Genomic DNA, 19,303 nt, shown 5'->3' with positions numbered 1-19,303 from the left:
GCCTCCACTTGCAGTCGTTCCTGCAGCACTAAACCCCCCAGAGCCCAGTGCCCACCTGCGGGGCAGGACGGGGCAGCACAAAGGGCCGTGTCCCAGAGCTGCCCCCACCGGCCCCATCCCTCCCCTCCAAAATCCCCTCCCCTCCTCAGTCAGCACTGGGTTGCAATGCAGGGATGGGGAACGGCTGGCCTCAGTCACTGCCTCCTCAGTCAGCACCATCCCCTCCATCTCTGTTACAGCAGGAGACACGCACAGCTCCATACAGCTACAAACACGTGGAGTGGGGCAGGAAATCCCCCCCACTGTAAGGGGATTTGACGGGTGGAGCACTGATGGATAAGGAATTGGCTGAAAGGCCGCAGACAGAGGGCGGTGATCAATGGCTCCGTGTCCAGGTGGAGGCCGGCAACGAGCGGCTCCCCCAGGGCTCTGTCCTGGGACCGGTGCTCCTTAACACCTTTATCAGTGACGGCAATGATGGCATCGAGTGCACCCTCAGCAAGTTTGCTGACGACACCCAGCTGAGTGGTGCGGTCGACACGGAGGGAGGAAGGGATGCCATCAGAGGGACCTCGAGAGGCTGGAAAGGTGGGCCCAGGTGAACCTGATGAGGTTCAACACAACAAAGTGCAAAGCTCCTGCAGAAGCTGGCTGCCTGTGGCTTGGATTAGGTACCCTCTTGGCTGGGTAAGGAACTGGCTGGAGGGCCGGGCCCAGGGAGTGGTGGTGAATGGAGCTAAATCCAGCTGGCAACCAGTGGTGTCCCCCAGGGATGGGTGCTGGCTGTCCTCTTCAATATCTTTATTGGTGACCTGGATGAGGGCATCGAGTGCACCCTCAGCAAGTTTGCAGGTGACACCAAGTTGGCTGGAAGTGTGGATCTGCCTGGGGGCAGCGAGGCCCTACAGAGGGATCTGGACAGGCTGGAGAGCTGGCTGAAGCCAATGGGATGAGGTTCAACAAGGCTGCGTAGAGGAAATGGACCTGGGGGTGTTGGTTGATGCTCGGCTGAACACGAGCCAGCAGTGTGCCCGGGTGGCCAAGAAGGCCAATGGCCTCCTGGCCTGCATCAGAAACAGCGTTGCCTGCAGGAGCAGGGCAGTGATCGTCCCCTGTACTGAGATCTGGTGAGGCCGCACCTCGAGTACTGCGTCCAGTTCTGGGCCCTCACTGCAAGAAAGACATTGAGGCCCTGGAGCGGGTTCAAAGAAGGGCAACAAAACTGGTGAGGGGTCTGGAGCACAAATCCTACGGGGAGGGCTGAAGGAGCTGGGATTGTTCAGTCTGGAGAAGAGGAGGCTCAGGGGAGACCTCACTGCACTCTACAGCTTCCTGAAGGGAGGTTGTGATGTGGAGGGGTTTGGCCTCTTCTCCCAGGCAACAAACAGGAGCCGAGGAAATGGCCGCAAGTTGCAGCAGAGGAGGTTTAGGTTGGACATAAGGAAGAACTTTTTCTCTCAGGCACTGCAATGGCTGCCCAGGGAGGCGGTGGAGTCGCCGTCTCTGGCAGCGTTCGAGAGGCGTCTGGATGAGGAGCTGCGAGATCTGGTTTAGTGCTTGTGGTAACAGCGGTGATGGGAGGGCGGTTGGACTGGATGATCTTGCAGGTCCTTTCCAACCTTGTGATTCTATGATTCTATGGTTGTATGTCACGGGGGCACTGGGCAGGACTGGTGGCCCTGCGAAGCAGGGAAGCTGCTCTGGGGGGAGGCTGTACTGCGGTCATCTCCGGAGGCCCCTTCCAGCCCCTGTGCTTTGTGACAGGCGGATGTGTGAAGGACACAGGCAGCAGGTGGAAGTTTGGTGGCCTTCCAGAGTCAAAGCACGGCAGCCCTGCGATGCCACCGGGAGTTTGAGTGTCGTCAGCCACGTCCCTCCCTTTGTCTCCATTCACTGCAGTGGGACCTGGGCACCCACGGGCTCTCTGGGCAGCAGCGCCCGGCCTCAGCTGCCTCCGTGATGAAGTTCCCTGACATCTAATCCCAGTCGCCCCCCTTGGCGTTAAAACCATTCCCCTTTGTCCCATCACCATCTCGACACGTAAAAAGCTCATTTTCATCACGTTTATCATCTCCACCGAAACAATGGAAGGCCACAACGAGCAGCCACAGCAAGTGTTGGTGACGGGGCAGGCACAGAGCAATGCCTGTGACAGTGTCACAGAGAGTTCTTGTGAGCTCAGGGCAGAGGGGCTGACCCCAGCGCTCACGGAACCCCCCGCTGCCACTCTCGAGCCCCCTTGGCAGGTAAGGCAGCAGGCTCCTCTGCTCCTGGCACTGCGGCCCTCCAGGGGATCCCAGTGCCCCAGATCTCACCCAGCGCCCATTTGGGCATTTCCCCACAGAGAGAACCCCTTCACGCACGCCGACGGTGCTTCCGACACCCGACGCCGCTTTCTTTGGATCCCTTGTGCCACCACCGGCCACTGCTGCAATGCAGCCCAGCATCGGCGCAGCAGTGCTGCTGTCCTTCCAACCCCTCTACGTCCCCACCATCACCTACGTGGTGCCTCAGGCCTCCGTCTGGCCTGGGGTGCCGGGTGTCCAGGGACAGGGAGCGCAGCTCCCACCTGGGGAGCTGCCTCCATCTGTGGGTCAGCTCCCACCTTGGGGGCTGCACCCAGCTACGGCTCCCCTCACGGCCCCCGCCCACGGCTGCATCCATCACCTGCAGGCAGGGCCGTGGCCTGGGGCCGTGCTCCACGGGGAGCCCCCGCAGCCCGCAGGCAGCTGCCCGCTGCAGGACCCCCATCGCCACGTCCTTCTGCCGGCACCTCCAGTGCAGCAGCAGGTGCTCCCCGCGCCCTGCACCCTGCCCAGCAGCCGGGAGCGGGCGGTGGGGCCCTTTGGAGATGCCGTGGTGCTCACGGAGGACCGGGGGCACCCAGCACCCACCGACGCGTGCCCCCAACCCAGCACGGCTCCGCTCGGCTGCAGCGGCACAGCGCTGGAAGCAGGTGGTGAGTTTGGGGGCTGCAGAGCGGGCGGCAGGCTGTCCGCACCGGGTGGCAAAGCTGGCACTGCCTCACTGGGGATGGTCTTGCTTTTCCAGCAGCGACAACGAGCGCAGCCGTCGCGGAGGACATCGATGATCTGCTCACGTGGATCAGCGGTGAGTCTGTGGTCTGCAGAGGTGGCGGGGGGGCGTCCGCACCGAGTGGGTGTGGGAAAGCTGGCATTGCCCCCGTGGGGATTTTCTTGCTCTTTGCAGAAGTGACATCCAGTGCAGACATCCCGGTCGACGCCGCGGAGATCGATGACATCCTGACGTGGATCAGCAACGGTGAGTTCAGGGGCTGCAGAGCAGGCGGGGATGTCTGCACCGAGTGGCTGTGGGAAAGCTGGCGTTGCCCCTGTGGGATTTCCTTCCTTTTTCCAGAAGGGACACCCGGCTCAGCCATTCCAGATGACAAGATGGAAATCGACAGCGTGCTCACCTGGATCGCTGGTGAGTTCAGGGGCCGCAGCGGTGGCGGGCGGATGTGCGCACCGAGCGGCTGTGGGAAGGCTGCCATCATCGTTCTGGGGGTGGTTTTGCTTTGACAGAAGCGTCGAGCTGTGCGGAGGTCCCCCAGCAGCCACTGCCAGCCGTCCCCAGCAGCCTCAGCACCTCTCCTGACATCGGAGCAGCCCCTGACTTTCCCAAGAGCAGCAGGGAGCTCAGCAGAGAGGCGCAGGCTGACGCCGGGCCCCTCAGCGAGCCGTTCTCAGGGCAGCCAGCATCCTGTGGGCAGCTCTCTGAGTCGCTGCTCCGCAGGCATCTGATGCAAGAGGCGCGGCAGAGGCAGCCCCGGGTGGTTCTCACCCGCCTGGCACTGCCGACCCCCCTGCACGCTCGCGTGCCTCCTTCAGCCCACGCTGCACGGCTGATAGAAGAGGCGAAGCAGAAGCAGCCCCGGGTGGTTCTCACCCGCCTGGCACTGCCACCCGGCTGCACCTCCTGCCGTGTGCCACACAGCCACCACGAGGATGGCACCGAGCCGGCCGAGTGCCCAGCGCCCGCCTGCACCACCAGGAGAGGCAGGAGCAGAGGGCACCAGCAGCGCAATGACAGCGTCCCAGCCAGGAAGAGGAAGCTGCCGCGTGGCCAGGACGCTCCAGGGCAGAAACGCCGGTGCTAGGCGAAGCTGGGTGGGCTCAGCACAAACGGGAGCCTCTGCAGAAACCGGCCCACCTGCTGCAGCAGGAGGCACGGCCACGGCCAGCAAATAAGGCTCCCTGTAGCCCTGGGCTCCTTGCCGGCCTTGCGGCACACAGAGCAGCAGCAGTGCTCCAGGGGCACCAGCACCGGCCCCAGCCCTACCCCTCCAACCTGGGCTTCCACCGATGTCATCTTGGACTGTTAAATTGTGTTACATTACGTTAAGTTACATTAAATTATTAAATGTTTTATATTCACTTTCCTACGCCTCCACTTGCAGTCGTTCCTGCAGCACTAAACCCCCCAGAGCCCAGTGCCCACCTGCGGGGCAGGACGGGGCAGCACAAAGGGCCGTGTCCCAGAGCTGCCCCCACCGGCCCCATCCCTCCCCTCCAAAATCCCCTCCCCTCCTCAGTCAGCACTGGGTTGCAATGCAGGGATGGGGAACGGCTGGCCTCCAGTCACTGCCTCCTCAGTCAGCACCATCCCCTCCATCTCTGTTACAGCAGGAGACACGCACAGCTCCATACAGCTACAAACACGTGGAGTGGGGCAGGAAATCCCCCCCACTGTAAGGGGATTTGACGGGTGGAGCACTGATGGATAAGGAATTGGCTGAAAGGCCGCAGACAGAGGGCGGTGATCAATGGCTCCGTGTCCAGGTGGAGGCCGGCAACGAGCGGCTCCCCCAGGGCTCTGTCCTGGGACCGGTGCTCCTTAACACCTTTATCAGTGACGGCAATGATGGCATCGAGTGCACCCTCAGCAAGTTTGCTGACGACACCCAGCTGAGTGGTGCGGTCGACACGGAGGGAGGAAGGGATGCCATCAGAGGGACCTCGAGAGGCTGGAAAGGTGGGCCCAGGTGAACCTGATGAGGTTCAACACAACAAAGTGCAAAGCTCCTGCAGAAGCTGGCTGCCTGTGGCTTGGATAGGTACCCTCTTGGCTGGGTAAGGAACTGGCTGGAGGGCCGGGCCCAGGGAGTGGTGGTGAATGGAGCTAAATCCAGCTGGCAACCAGTGGTGTCCCCCAGGGATGGGTGCTGGCTGTCCTCTTCAATATCTTTATTGGTGACCTGGATGAGGGCATCGAGTGCACCCTCAGCAAGTTTGCAGGTGACACCAAGTTGGCTGGAAGTGTGGATCTGCCTGGGGGCAGCGAGGCCCTACAGAGGGATCTGGACAGGCTGGAGAGCTGGCTGAAGCCAATGGGATGAGGTTCAACAAGGCTGCGTAGAGGAAATGGACCTGGGGGTGTTGGTTGATGCTCGGCTGAACACGAGCCAGCAGTGTGCCCGGGTGGCCAAGAAGGCCAATGGCCTCCTGGCCTGCATCAGAAACAGCGTTGCCTGCAGGGGCAGGGCAGTGATCGTCCCCTGTACTGAGATCTGGTGAGGCCGCACCTCGAGTACTGTGTCCAGTTCTGGGCCCTCACTGCAAGAAAGACATTGAGGCCCTGGAGCGGGTTCAAAGAAGGGCAACAAAACTGGTGAGGGGTCTGGAGCACAAATCCTACGGGGAGGGGCTGAAGGAGCTGGGATTGTTCAGTCTGGAGAAGAGGAGGCTCAGGGGAGACCTCACTGCACTCTACAGCTTCCTGAAGGGAGGTTGTGATGTGGAGGGGTTTGGCCTCTTCTCCCAGGCAACAAACAGGAGCCGAGGAAATGGCCGCAAGTTGCAGCAGAGGAGGTTTAGGTTGGACATAAGGAAGAACTTTTTCTCTCAGGCACTGCAATGGCTGCCCAGGGAGGCGGTGGAGTCGCCGTCTCTGGCAGCGTTCGAGAGGCGTCTGGATGAGGAGCTGCGAGATCTGGTTTAGTGCTTGTGGTAACAGCGGTGATGGGAGGGCGGTTGGACTGGATGATCTTGCAGGTCCTTTCCAACCTTGTGATTCTATGATTCTATGGTTGTATGTCACGGGGGCACTGGGCAGGACTGGTGGCCCTGCGAAGCAGGGAAGCTGCTCTGGGGGGAGGCTGTACTGCGGTCATCTCCGGAGGCCCCTTCCAGCCCCTGTGCTTTGTGACAGGCGGATGTGTGAAGGACACAGGCAGCAGGTGGAAGTTTGGTGGCCTTCCAGAGTCAAAGCACGGCAGCCCTGCGATGCCACCGGGAGTTTGAGTGTCGTCAGCCACGTCCCTCCCTTTGTCTCCATTCACTGCAGTGGGACCTGGGCACCCACGGGCTCTCTGGGCAGCAGCGCCCGGCCCTCAGCTGCCTCCGTGATGAAGTTCCCTGACATCTAATCCCAGTCGCCCCCCTTGGCGTTAAAACCATTCCCCTTTGTCCCATCACCATCTCGACACGTAAAAAGCTCATTTTCATCACGTTTATCATCTCCACCGAAACAATGGAAGGCCACAACGAGCAGCCACAGCAAGTGTTGGTGACGGGGCAGGCACAGAGCAATGCCTGTGACAGTGTCACAGAGAGTTCTTGTGAGCTCAGGGCAGAGGGGCTGACCCCAGCGCTCACGGAACCCCCCGCTGCCACTCTCGAGCCCCCTTGGCAGGTAAGGCAGCAGGCTCCTCTGCTCCTGGCACTGCGGCCCTCCAGGGGATCCCAGTGCCCCAGATCTCACCCAGCGCCCATTTGGGCATTTCCCCACAGAGAGAACCCCTTCACGCACGCCGACGGTGCTTCCGACACCCGACGCCGCTTTCTTTGGATCCCTTGTGCCACCACCGGCCACTGCTGCAATGCAGCCCAGCATCGGCGCAGCAGTGCTGCTGTCCTTCCAACCCCTCTACGTCCCCACCATCACCTACGTGGTGCCTCAGGCCTCCGTCTGGCCTGGGGTGCCGGGTGTCCAGGGACAGGGAGCGCAGCTCCCACCTGGGGAGCTGCCTCCATCTGTGGGTCAGCTCCCACCTTGGGGGCTGCACCCAGCTACGGCTCCCCTCACGGCCCCCGCCCACGGCTGCATCCATCACCTGCAGGCAGGGCCGTGGCCTGGGGCCGTGCTCCACGGGGAGCCCCCGCAGCCCGCAGGCAGCTGCCCGCTGCAGGACCCCCATCGCCACGTCCTTCTGCCGGCACCTCCAGTGCAGCAGCAGGTGCTCCCCGCGCCCTGCACCCTGCCCAGCAGCCGGGAGCGGGCGGTGGGGCCCTTTGGAGATGCCGTGGTGCTCACGGAGGACCGGGGGCACCCAGCACCCACCGACGCGTGCCCCCAACCCAGCACGGCTCCGCTCGGCTGCAGCGGCACAGCGCTGGAAGCAGGTGGTGAGTTTGGGGGCTGCAGAGCGGGCGGCAGGCTGTCCGCACCGGGTGGCAAAGCTGGCACTGCCTCACTGGGGATGGTCTTGCTTTTCCAGCAGCGACAACGAGCGCAGCCGTCGCGGAGGACATCGATGATCTGCTCACGTGGATCAGCGGTGAGTCTGTGGTCTGCAGAGGTGGCGGGGGGGCGTCCGCACCGAGTGGGTGTGGGAAAGCTGGCATTGCCCCCGTGGGGATTTTCTTGCTCTTTGCAGAAGTGACATCCAGTGCAGACATCCCGGTCGACGCCGCGGAGATCGATGACATCCTGACGTGGATCAGCAACGGTGAGTTCAGGGGCTGCAGAGCAGGCGGGGATGTCTGCACCGAGTGGCTGTGGGAAAGCTGGCGTTGCCCCTGTGGGATTTCCTTCCTTTTTCCAGAAGGGACACCCGGCTCAGCCATTCCAGATGACAAGATGGAAATCGACAGCGTGCTCACCTGGATCGCTGGTGAGTTCAGGGGCCGCAGCGGTGGCGGGCGGATGTGCGCACCGAGCGGCTGTGGGAAGGCTGCCATCATCGTTCTGGGGGTGGTTTTGCTTTGACAGAAGCGTCGAGCTGTGCGGAGGTCCCCCAGCAGCCACTGCCAGCCGTCCCCAGCAGCCTCAGCACCTCTCCTGACATCGGAGCAGCCCCTGACTTTCCCAAGAGCAGCAGGGAGCTCAGCAGAGAGGTGCAGGCTGACGCCGGGCCCCTCAGCGAGCCGTTCTCAGGGCAGCCAGCATCCTGTGGGCAGCTCTCTGAGTCGCTGCTCCGCAGGCATCTGATGCAAGAGGCGCGGCAGAGGCAGCCCCGGGTGGTTCTCACCCGCCTGGCACTGCCGACCCCCCTGCACGCTCGCGTGCCTCCTTCAGCCCACGCTGCACGGCTGATAGAAGAGGCGAAGCAGAAGCAGCCCCGGGTGGTTCTCACCCGCCTGGCACTGCCACCCGGCTGCACCTCCTGCCGTGTGCCACACAGCCACCACGAGGATGGCACCGAGCCGGCCGAGTGCCCAGCGCCCGCCTGCACCACCAGGAGAGGCAGGAGCAGAGGGCACCAGCAGCGCAATGACAGCGTCCCAGCCAGGAAGAGGAAGCTGCCGCGTGGCCAGGACGCTCCAGGGCAGAAACGCCGGCGCTAGGCGAAGCTGGGTGGGCTCAGCACAAACGGGAGCCTCTGCAGAAACCGGCCCACCTGCTGCAGCAGGAGGCACGGCCATGGCCAGCAAATAGGCTCCCTGTAGCCCTGGGCTCCTTGCCGGCCTTGCGGCACACAGAGCAGCAGCAGTGCTCCAGGGGCACCAGCACCGGCCCCAGCCCTACCCCTCCCAACCTGGGCTTCCACCGATGTCATCTTGGACTGTTAAGTTACATTATGTTAAGTTACATTAAATTATTAAATGTTTTATATTCACTTTCCTACGCCTCCACTTGCAGTCGTTCCTGCAGCACTAAACCCCCCAGAGCCCAGTGCCCACCTGCGGGGCAGGACGGGGCAGCACAAAGGGCCGTGTCCCAGAGCTGCCCCCACCGGCCCCATCCCTCCCCTCCAAAATCCCCTCCCCTCCTCAGTCAGCACTGGGTTGCAATGCAGGGATGGGGAACGGCTGGCCTCAGTCACTGCCTCCTCAGTCAGCACCATCCCCTCCATCTCTGTTACAGCAGGAGACACGCACAGCTCCATACAGCTACAAACACGTGGAGTGGGGCAGGAAATCCCCCCCACTGTAAGGGGATTTGACGGGTGGAGCACTGATGGATAAGGAATTGGCTGAAAGGCCGCAGACAGAGGGCGGTGATCAATGGCTCCGTGTCCAGGTGGAGGCCGGCAACGAGCGGCTCCCCCAGGGCTCTGTCCTGGGACCGGTGCTCCTTAACACCTTTATCAGTGACGGCAATGATGGCATCGAGTGCACCCTCAGCAAGTTTGCTGACGACACCCAGCTGAGTGGTGCGGTCGACACGGAGGGAGGAAGGGATGCCATCAGAGGGACCTCGAGAGGCTGGAAAGGTGGGCCCAGGTGAACCTGATGAGGTTCAACACAACAAAGTGCAAAGCTCCTGCAGAAGCTGGCTGCCTGTGGCTTGGATAGGTACCCTCTTGGCTGGGTAAGGAACTGGCTGGAGGGCCGGGCCCAGGGAGTGGTGGTGAATGGAGCTAAATCCAGCTGGCAACCAGTGGTGTCCCCCAGGGATGGGTGCTGGCTGTCCTCTTCAATATCTTTATTGGTGACCTGGATGAGGGCATCGAGTGCACCCTCAGCAAGTTTGCAGGTGACACCAAGTTGGCTGGAAGTGTGGATCTGCCTGGGGGCAGCGAGGCCCTACAGAGGGATCTGGACAGGCTGGAGAGCTGGCTGAAGCCAATGGGATGAGGTTCAACAAGGCTGCGTAGAGGAAATGGACCTGGGGGTGTTGGTTGATGCTCGGCTGAACACGAGCCAGCAGTGTGCCCGGGTGGCCAAGAAGGCCAATGGCCTCCTGGCCTGCATCAGAAACAGCGTTGCCTGCAGGGGCAGGGCAGTGATCGTCCCCTGTACTGAGATCTGGTGAGGCCGCACCTCGAGTACTGTGTCCAGTTCTGGGCCCTCACTGCAAGAAAGACATTGAGGCCCTGGAGCGGGTTCAAAGAAGGGCAACAAAACTGGTGAGGGGTCTGGAGCACAAATCCTACGGGGAGGGCTGAAGGAGCTGGGATTGTTCAGTCTGGAGAAGAGGAGGCTCAGGGGAGACCTCACTGCACTCTACAGCTTCCTGAAGGGAGGTTGTGATGTGGAGGGGTTTGGCCTCTTCTCCCAGGCAACAAACAGGAGCCGAGGAAATGGCCGCAAGTTGCAGCAGAGGAGGTTTAGGTTGGACATAAGGAAGAACTTTTTCTCTCAGGCACTGCAATGGCTGCCCAGGGAGGCGGTGGAGTCGCCGTCCTGGCAGCGTTCGAGAGGCGTCTGGATGAGGAGCTGCGAGATCTGGTTTAGTGCTTGTGGTAACAGCGGTGATGGGAGGGCGGTTGGACTGGATGATCTTGCAGGTCCTTTCCAACCTTGTGATTCTATGATTCTATGGTTGTATGTCACGGGGGCACTGGGCAGGACTGGTGGCCCTGCGAAGCAGGGAAGCTGCTCTGGGGGGAGGCTGTACTGCGGTCATCTCCGGAGGCCCCTTCCAGCCCCTGTGCTTTGTGACAGGCGGATGTGTGAAGGGACACAGGCAGCAGGTGGAAGTTTGGTGGCCTTCCAGAGTCAAAGCACGGCAGCCCTGCGATGCCACCGGGAGTTTGAGTGTCGTCAGCCACGTCCCTCCCTTTGTCTCCATTCACTGCAGTGGGACCTGGGCACCCACGGGCTCTCTGGGCAGCAGCGCCCGGCCCTCAGCTGCCTCCGTGATGAAGTTCCCTGACATCTAATCCCAGTCGCCCCCCTTGGCGTTAAAACCATTCCCCTTTGTCCCATCACCATCTCGACACGTAAAAAGCTCATTTTCATCACGTTTATCATCTCCACCGAAACAATGGAAGGCCACAACGAGCAGCCACAGCAAGTGTTGGTGACGGGGCAGGCACAGAGCAATGCCTGTGACAGTGTCACAGAGAGTTCTTGTGAGCTCAGGGCAGAGGGGCTGACCCCAGCGCTCACGGAACCCCCCGCTGCCACTCTCGAGCCCCCTTGGCAGGTAAGGCAGCAGGCTCCTCTGCTCCTGGCACTGCGGCCCTCCAGGGGATCCCAGTGCCCCAGATCTCACCCAGCGCCCATTTGGGCATTTCCCCACAGAGAGAACCCCTTCACGCACGCCGACAGTGCTTCCGACACCCGACGCCGCTTTCTTTGGATCCCTTGTGCCACCACCGGCCACTGCTGCAATGCAGCCCAGCATCGGCGCAGCAGTGCTGCTGTCCTTCCAACCCCTCTACGTCCCCACCATCACCTACGTGGTGCCTCAGGCCTCCGTCTGGCCTGGGGTGCCGGGTGTCCAGGGACAGGGAGCGCAGCTCCCACCTGGGGAGCTGCCTCCATCTGTGGGTCAGCTCCCACCTTGGGGGCTGCACCCAGCTACGGCTCCCCTCACGGCCCCCGCCCACGGCTGCATCCATCACCTGCAGGCAGGGCCGTGGCCTGGGGCCGTGCTCCACGGGGAGCCCCCGCAGCCCGCAGGCAGCTGCCCGCTGCAGGACCCCCATCGCCACGTCCTTCTGCCGGCACCTCCAGTGCAGCAGCAGGTGCTCCCCGCGCCCTGCACCCTGCCCAGCAGCCGGGAGCGGGCGGTGGGGCCCTTTGGAGATGCCGTGGTGCTCACGGAGGACCGGGGGCACCCAGCACCCACCGACGCGTGCCCCCAACCCAGCACGGCTCCGCTCGGCTGCAGCGGCACAGCGCTGGAAGCAGGTGGTGAGTTTGGGGGCTGCAGAGCGGGCGGCAGGCTGTCCGCACCGGGTGGCAAAGCTGGCACTGCCTCACTGGGGATGGTCTTGCTTTTCCAGCAGCGACAACGAGCGCAGCCGTCGCGGAGGACATCGATGATCTGCTCACGTGGATCAGCGGTGAGTCTGTGGTCTGCAGAGGTGGCGGGGGGGCGTCCGCACCGAGTGGGTGTGGGAAAGCTGGCATTGCCCCCGTGGGGATTTTCTTGCTCTTTGCAGAAGTGACATCCAGTGCAGACATCCCGGTCGACGCCGCGGAGATCGATGACATCCTGACGTGGATCAGCAACGGTGAGTTCAGGGGCTGCAGAGCAGGCGGGGATGTCTGCACCGAGTGGCTGTGGGAAAGCTGGCGTTGCCCCTGTGGGATTTCCTTCCTTTTTCCAGAAGGGACACCCGGCTCAGCCATTCCAGATGACAAGATGGAAATCGACAGCGTGCTCACCTGGATCGCTGGTGAGTTCAGGGGCCGCAGCGGTGGCGGGCGGATGTGCGCACCGAGCGGCTGTGGGAAGGCTGCCATCATCGTTCTGGGGGTGGTTTTGCTTTGACAGAAGCGTCGAGCTGTGCGGAGGTCCCCCAGCAGCCACTGCCAGCCGTCCCCAGCAGCCTCAGCACCTCTCCTGACATCGGAGCAGCCCCTGACTTTCCCAAGAGCAGCAGGGAGCTCAGCAGAGAGGTGCAGGCTGACGCCGGGCCCCTCAGCGAGCCGTTCTCAGGGCAGCCAGCATCCTGTGGGCAGCTCTCTGAGTCGCTGCTCCGCAGGCATCTGATGCAAGAGGCGCGGCAGAGGCAGCCCCGGGTGGTTCTCACCCGCCTGGCACTGCCGACCCCCCTGCACGCTCGCGTGCCTCCTTCAGCCCACGCTGCACGGCTGATAGAAGAGGCGAAGCAGAAGCAGCCCCGGGTGGTTCTCACCCGCCTGGCACTGCCACCCGGCTGCACCTCCTGCCGTGTGCCACACAGCCACCACGAGGATGGCACCGAGCCGGCCGAGTGCCCAGCGCCCGCCTGCACCACCAGGAGAGGCAGGAGCAGAGGGCACCAGCAGCGCAATGACAGCGTCCCAGCCAGGAAGAGGAAGCTGCCGCGTGGCCAGGACGCTCCAGGGCAGAAACGCCGGCGCTAGGCGAAGCTGGGTGGGCTCAGCACAAACGGGAGCCTCTGCAGAAACCGGCCCACCTGCTGCAGCAGGAGGCACGGCCATGGCCAGCAAATAGGGCTCCCTGTAGCCCTGGGCTCCTTGCCGGCCTTGCGGCACACAGAGCAGCAGCAGTGCTCCAGGGGCACCAGCACCGGCCCCAGCCCTACCCCTCCAACCTGGGCTTCCACCGATGTCATCTTGGACTGTTAAGTTACATTATGTTAAGTTACATTAAATTATTAAATGTTTTATATTCACTTTCCTACGCCTCCACTTGCAGTCGTTCCTGCAGCACTAAACCCCCCAGAGCCCAGTGCCCACCTGCGGGGCAGGACGGGGCAGCACAAAGGGCCGTGTCCCAGAGCTGCCCCCACCGGCCCCATCCCTCCCCTCCAAAATCCCCTCCCCTCCTCAGTCAGCACTGGGTTGCAATGCAGGGATGGGGAACGGCTGGCCTCCAGTCACTGCCTCCTCAGTCAGCACCATCCCCTCCATCTCTGTTACAGCAGGAGACACGCACAGCTCCATACAGCTACAAACACGTGGAGTGGGGCAGGAAATCCCCCCCACTGTAAGGGGATTTGACGGGTGGAGCACTGATGGATAAGGAATTGGCTGAAAGGCCGCAGACAGAGGGCGGTGATCAATGGCTCCGTGTCCAGGTGGAGGCCGGCAACGAGCGGCTCCCCCAGGGCTCTGTCCTGGGACCGGTGCTCCTTAACACCTTTATCAGTGACGGCAATGATGGCATCGAGTGCACCCTCAGCAAGTTTGCTGACGACACCCAGCTGAGTGGTGCGGTCGACACGGAGGGAGGAAGGGATGCCATCAGAGGGACCTCGAGAGGCTGGAAAGGTGGGCCCAGGTGAACCTGATGAGGTTCAACACAACAAAGTGCAAAGCTCCTGCAGAAGCTGGCTGCCTGTGGCTTGGATAGGTACCCTCTTGGCTGGGTAAGGAACTGGCTGGAGGGCCGGGCCCAGGGAGTGGTGGTGAATGGAGCTAAATCCAGCTGGCAACCAGTGGTGTCCCCCAGGGATGGGTGCTGGCTGTCCTCTTCAATATCTTTATTGGTGACCTGGATGAGGGCATCGAGTGCACCCTCAGCAAGTTTGCAGGTGACACCAAGTTGGCTGGAAGTGTGGATCTGCCTGGGGGCAGCGAGGCCCTACAGAGGGATCTGGACAGGCTGGAGAGCTGGCTGAAGCCAATGGGATGAGGTTCAACAAGGCTGCGTAGAGGAAATGGACCTGGGGGTGTTGGTTGATGCTCGGCTGAACACGAGCCAGCAGTGTGCCCGGGTGGCCAAGAAGGCCAATGGCCTCCTGGCCTGCATCAGAAACAGCGTTGCCTGCAGGAGCAGGGCAGTGATCGTCCCCTGTACTGAGATCTGGTGAGGCCGCACCTCGAGTACTGCGTCCAGTTCTGGGCCCTCACTGCAAGAAAGACATTGAGGCCCTGGAGCGGGTTCAAAGAAGGGCAACAAAACTGGTGAGGGGTCTGGAGCACAAATCCTACGGGGAGGGGCTGAAGGAGCTGGGATTGTTCAGTCTGGAGAAGAGGAGGCTCAGGGGAGACCTCACTGCACTCTACAGCTTCCTGAAGGGAGGTTGTGATATGGAGGGGTTTGGCCTCTTCTCCCAGGCAACAAACAGGAGCCGAGGAAATGGCCGCAAGTTGCAGCAGAGGAGGTTTAGGTTGGACATAAGGAAGAACTTTTTCTCTCAGGCACTGCAATGGCTGCCCAGGGAGGCGGTGGAGTCGCCGTCCCTGGCAGCGTTCGAGAGGCGTCTGGATGAGGAGCTGCGAGATCTGGTTTAGTGCTTGTGGTAGCAGCGGTGATGGGAGGGCGGTTGGATTGGATGATCTTGCAGGTCCTTTCCAACCTTGTGATTCTATGATTCTATGGTTGTATGTCACGGGGGCACTGGGCAGGACTGGTGGCCCTGGGAAGCAGGGAAGCTGCTCTGGGGGGAGGCTGTACTGCGGTCATCTCCAGAGGCCCCTTCCAGCCCCTGTGCTTTGTGACAGGCGGATGTGTGAAGGACACAGGCAGCAGGTGGAAGTTTGGTGGCCTTCCAGAGTCAAAGCACGGCAGCCCTGCGATGCCACCGGGAGTTTGAGTGTCGTCAGCCACGTCCCTCCCTTTGTCTCCATTCACTGCAGTGGGACCTGGGCACCCACGGGCTCTCTGGGCAGCAGCGCCCGGTCCTCAGCTGCCTCCGTGATGAAGTTCCCTGACATCTAATCCCAGTCGCCCCCCTTGGCGTTAAAACCATTCCCCTTTGTCCCATCACCATCTCGACACGTAAAAAGCTCATTTTCATCACGTTTATCATCTCCCAGATGATATTTTCTCCAAGGTATGCCTGTTTTTCCCCTAAAATGTGTCTTTTTCTCCCAGAAATACCTGTTTTTTCCCCCCAAATGTGGCTTTTTCTCCCAGAAATCCCTGTTTTTTCCCTAAAATGTGGCTTTTTCTAACAGAAATACCTGTTTTTCCCCAAAAATACAATTTTTCTCCTAGAAATACCTTTTTTCCCCAAAATGTGGCTTTTTCTCCCAGAAATCCCTGTTTTTTTCCCTAAAATGTGGCTTTTTCTAACAGAAATACCTGTTTTTCCCCAAAAATACAATTTTTCTCCTAGAAATACCTCTTTTTCCCCAAAATGTGGCTTTTTCTCCCTGAAATATATATTTTTCCCCTAAAATCATGTTTTTTCTCCCAGAAATACCTGCCTTGCCCCCAAAATAAGGCTTTTTCTCCCAGAAATATGTTTTTCAGCAAAAATGTGGCTTTATCACACAGAAATACCTGTCTTTCCCCTGAAATATGGCTTTTTCTCCCAGAAATACCTGTTTCTCCCCTAAAACGTGTCTTTTCTCCCAGAAATACCTGTTTTTCCCCTTAAATGTGGCTTTTTCTCCCAGAAATACCTGTTTTTCCCCTTAAATGTGGCTTTTTCTCCCAGAAATACCTGTTTTTCCCCTTAAATGTGGCTTTTTCTCCAGAAATACCTGTTTTTCCCCTTATATAAGGCTTTTTTGTCTAAAATAGTGCCTTTTTCTCCCAGTAATACATGTTTTTCCCCCAAAATCTGTGGCCTTTTCTCCCAGAAATACCTGTTTTTCCCTAAAAATGTGATTTTTTTCTCTCAGAAATACCTTTTTTTCCCTAAAATGTGGCTTTTTTTCCCAGAAATACCTGTTTTTCCATAAAAACGTGAATTTTTCTCTCAGAAATACCTGTTTTTCCCCTTAAATAAGGCCTTTTCTCCCAGAAATACCTGTTTTTCCCTAAAAATGTGATTTTTTTCTCTCAGAAATACCTTTTTTTCCCTAAAATGTGGCTTTTTTCCCAGAAATACCTGTTTTTCCATAAAAACGTGAATTTTTCTCTCAGAAATACCTGTTTTTTTCCCCTTAAATAAGGCCTTTTCTCCCAGAAATACCTGTTTTTTCCCCTAAAATGTGGCTTTTTCTCCCAGAAATATCTGTTCTTCCCCTAAAATCTGTGGATTTTTCTCCCACAAATACTTATGTTTCCCCAAAATGTGGCTTTTTTCTCCAGAAATACCTGTTTTTCTTCTTAAATAAGGGTTTTTCTCCAGAAATACCTGTTTTCCCCCAAAATGTGGCCTTTTCTACCACAAATCCCTGTTTTTCCCCTAAAATGTGGCTTTTTCTGCCAGAAATACCAGTTTTTTCCCCTTAAATAAGGCTTTTTCTTCCAGAAATACCTGTTTTTCCTCAATAATGTTTTTTTCTCCCACAAATACCTGTTTTTCCGTTAAAATGTGCCCTTTTCTCCCAGAAATACCTGTTTCTACCCTTAAATAATGTTTTTTTCTCCCAGAAATACCTGTTTCTTTCCCCAAAAATGTGGCCTTTTCTCCCAGAAATACCTGTTTCTTTCCCCAAAAATGTGGCCTTTTCTCCCCGAAATACGTTTTTCCCCAAAATCTGCCTTTTCTCCCAGAAATACCTGTTTTTCCCCAAAAATCTGTGGCTTTTTCTCCCAGAAATACATTTTTCCCCAAAAATGTGGCTTTTTCCCACAGAAATACATGTCTTTCCCCTGAAATAAGGCTTTTTCTCCCATAAATACCTGTTTTTCCCCTAAAATGTGCCTTTTTCTCTCAGAAATACCTGTTTCTCCCCAAAATGTGGCTTTTTCTCCCTGAAATACCTGTTTATTTCCCCAAAAACGTGGCTTTTTCTCTCAGAAATACCTGTTTCTCCCCCAAAATGTGGCTTTTCCTCCCAGAAATACCTGGTTTTCCCCTAAAATTTAGCATTTTCTGCCAGAAAAAAAAGTTTTTTCTTCTTATATAAGGCTTTTTCTCCCACAAATACCTTTTTTTCCCCCAAAATGTGGCTTTTTCTCCAGAAATATCTGTTTTTCTCCAAAAATGTGGCTTTTTCTCCCATAAATACTTGTTTTTCCTCTAAAATAAGCCTTTTTCTCCCACAGATACCAGTTTTTCTCCCAAAATGTGTCTTTTTCTCCCAGAAATACCTGCTTTTCCCTTTAAATATCGGTTTTTCTCCCAGAATTACTTGTTTTTCTCCTAAAATGTGTCTTTTTCTCTCAGAAATACCTGCTTTTTCCCCCCCAAAATGTGGCTTTTTCTCCCAGCAATACCTGTTTTTCCCCAAAAATATACTTTTTCTCCCAGAAATACATGGTTTTCCTGAAAAGAATGTTTTTTTTCTCGCAGAAATTCCTTGCAGATGACACCAATCTGAGAGGTGCAGTTGATACAGAAGGCAGGGGTGCCATTCGCAGCGGCCTTGAGACCCACGGGAGGTGAGCCCTTGTGAACAGAAGGAGTTTGAAGAAGGCCAAGATGATCGGGTGGGGCCGTGCCAGATACGTGTGCTGATGGGAGAAGAATTCCTTGAGAGCAGCTCTGAAGAAAAGAACCTGGGGTTTCTAATGGAATAAAAGCTGGACATGAGGCAGCAGTGTGCTCCTGGGGCCTGGATGGCCAGCGTCCAACGTCCTGTGCTGCATCCACAGGGGGGTGGCAGCAGGAAGAGGGCGGGGGTTGTCGCTAATTATTGTTTTGTTTTGAAATAACGATTGCTTCGTTAATTCCCTCATTGGTCCGAGCATTTGAGGTTGAACTATCGCATTCATTAGACACTCATTTAGTCTTATTAGAAGGCTGTCAGTGATGAAGAATTCATGATGTTGCTTGGCAATCTGTCCTGATGGAGATTTGCTGTCTCCAATTAAAAAATAAAAAATACATCCCATTTCTAATTTTTCTTCCAGGCACCAACTTCTTCAAATGAAGCAGTAGGGCAGAATGGGTCTCAGAGATCTCAGCAGTCCCAAAGAGAATGGAAACCCCTCTGCTGCGTCACACTGTTTGGACTGGAGCTGCAGGGCTGGGAGCTGCATGGTGATGTTACAAACACAGACCTGAAACAGGCAGAGTCCTTTTATTTTGGTCATCTTAGAGAAAGATTTCTGACTTTTTAAAGAATGATTATTATTTTTTATGTGACTTGCTTCTTTTGTATTTGAACAATTCCTGCCTTGCCATTTACTGGGAAGGTCTCTCTTCTAAATTTAGATCAGATCATTATTTGCTTTTCTAAGAAGTGCTAATATCCCTTAGGTTAAGAATAATTAGATGCTAATTTTCAGAACCTGAAAGGAAATTATTCCCCTAATTCAATCCGTCATTTAAAGTAAAATAGCTGGTTTAAAAGGCACACATAACTACATTAAGCAAAGGTCTAGCCATTCTTTTTTTCCTAAACAAAAATTAACCTCAATACAAATTAAGAGGATACGATGCTAGTTAGATTAATGAGACCAATTAGGCTAATGCACTTCTAAAGCTCCTCCAGCCCCGTGCTGCTTGATTTTCAAGTCTCCCGCGTTCAGCTTACAGCAGCTGACACTGTATCTTCCCCTGGTGCTCACAGCCTGCTCTTCTCCCCAAAATAATAGCAGGGTCCCATTGCTTTCTCCTCCCAGCTTTGCTTTCAGGTGCTCTTCTTACCCCAGCTTTGCTTTCAATCCTGCAGAGCTGAGCAGGCCACAAGATGGCAAGGCTGTGCCAAACATGCCCTGAAAGTACTGGGGATGCAACAGGTTTTATTGGCCAATTTCATGTTTGCCACCTGCTTTGATAGACACTGAATTGTGTTTTTATAGACAGCTTCCAGCAAAACAAATGTCCCCAGCACCATGCCTGATGTGAATGCTGGGCTCTGGAGTACCGAGGCACGATCCCTTTGCAGCACCAGGGCGGGGTATATGATTCTCATGACTCTTTTGGAGCCTTTTAATATACAAAGAGCCATATGTAAATATAACTTGAGATGAGATTTATATTGCA

At 57.3% G+C, this 19,303-nt stretch overlaps 3 protein-coding genes across 3 annotated transcripts; all 3 read left to right on the top strand.

Moving 5' to 3' along the window:
• Positions 1 to 2,084: 2,084 nt before the first annotated feature.
• On the top strand, positions 2,085 to 4,120 carry LOC146542868 (uncharacterized). Its single transcript, XM_085242705.1, has 5 exons — positions 2,085 to 2,246; positions 2,674 to 2,959; positions 3,055 to 3,111; positions 3,211 to 3,282; positions 3,450 to 4,120. Exons 1-5 carry the CDS (start codon positions 2,085 to 2,087, stop codon positions 4,118 to 4,120), a joined length of 1,248 nt encoding a protein of 415 aa, XP_085098831.1.
• A 2,372-nt stretch (positions 4,121 to 6,492) lies between these two features.
• On the top strand, positions 6,493 to 8,599 carry LOC146542867 (uncharacterized). The gene is made up of 5 exons (XM_085242704.1): positions 6,493 to 6,654; positions 7,082 to 7,367; positions 7,463 to 7,519; positions 7,619 to 7,690; positions 7,858 to 8,599. The coding sequence occupies exons 1-5, from the start codon at positions 6,493 to 6,495 to the stop codon at positions 8,526 to 8,528; spliced, it is 1,248 nt and encodes a 415-aa protein (XP_085098830.1). The 3' UTR covers positions 8,529 to 8,599.
• Positions 8,600 to 10,893: 2,294 nt separating this feature from the next.
• On the top strand, positions 10,894 to 13,050 carry LOC146542866 (uncharacterized). The gene is made up of 5 exons (XM_085242703.1): positions 10,894 to 11,055; positions 11,483 to 11,768; positions 11,864 to 11,920; positions 12,020 to 12,091; positions 12,259 to 13,050. Exons 1-5 carry the CDS (start codon positions 10,894 to 10,896, stop codon positions 12,927 to 12,929), a joined length of 1,248 nt encoding a protein of 415 aa, XP_085098829.1. The 3' UTR covers positions 12,930 to 13,050.
• Positions 13,051 to 19,303: the final 6,253 nt, after the last annotated feature.

The sequence above is a fragment of the Meleagris gallopavo genome, chromosome 24, assembly GCF_905368555.1.
Source record: "Meleagris gallopavo chromosome 24, MGAL_WU_HG_1.1, whole genome shotgun sequence".
NCBI classification, from domain to species: Eukaryota; Metazoa; Chordata; class Aves; order Galliformes; family Phasianidae; genus Meleagris; species Meleagris gallopavo.
This window is presented reverse-complemented; position numbering and strand designations above follow the sequence as displayed.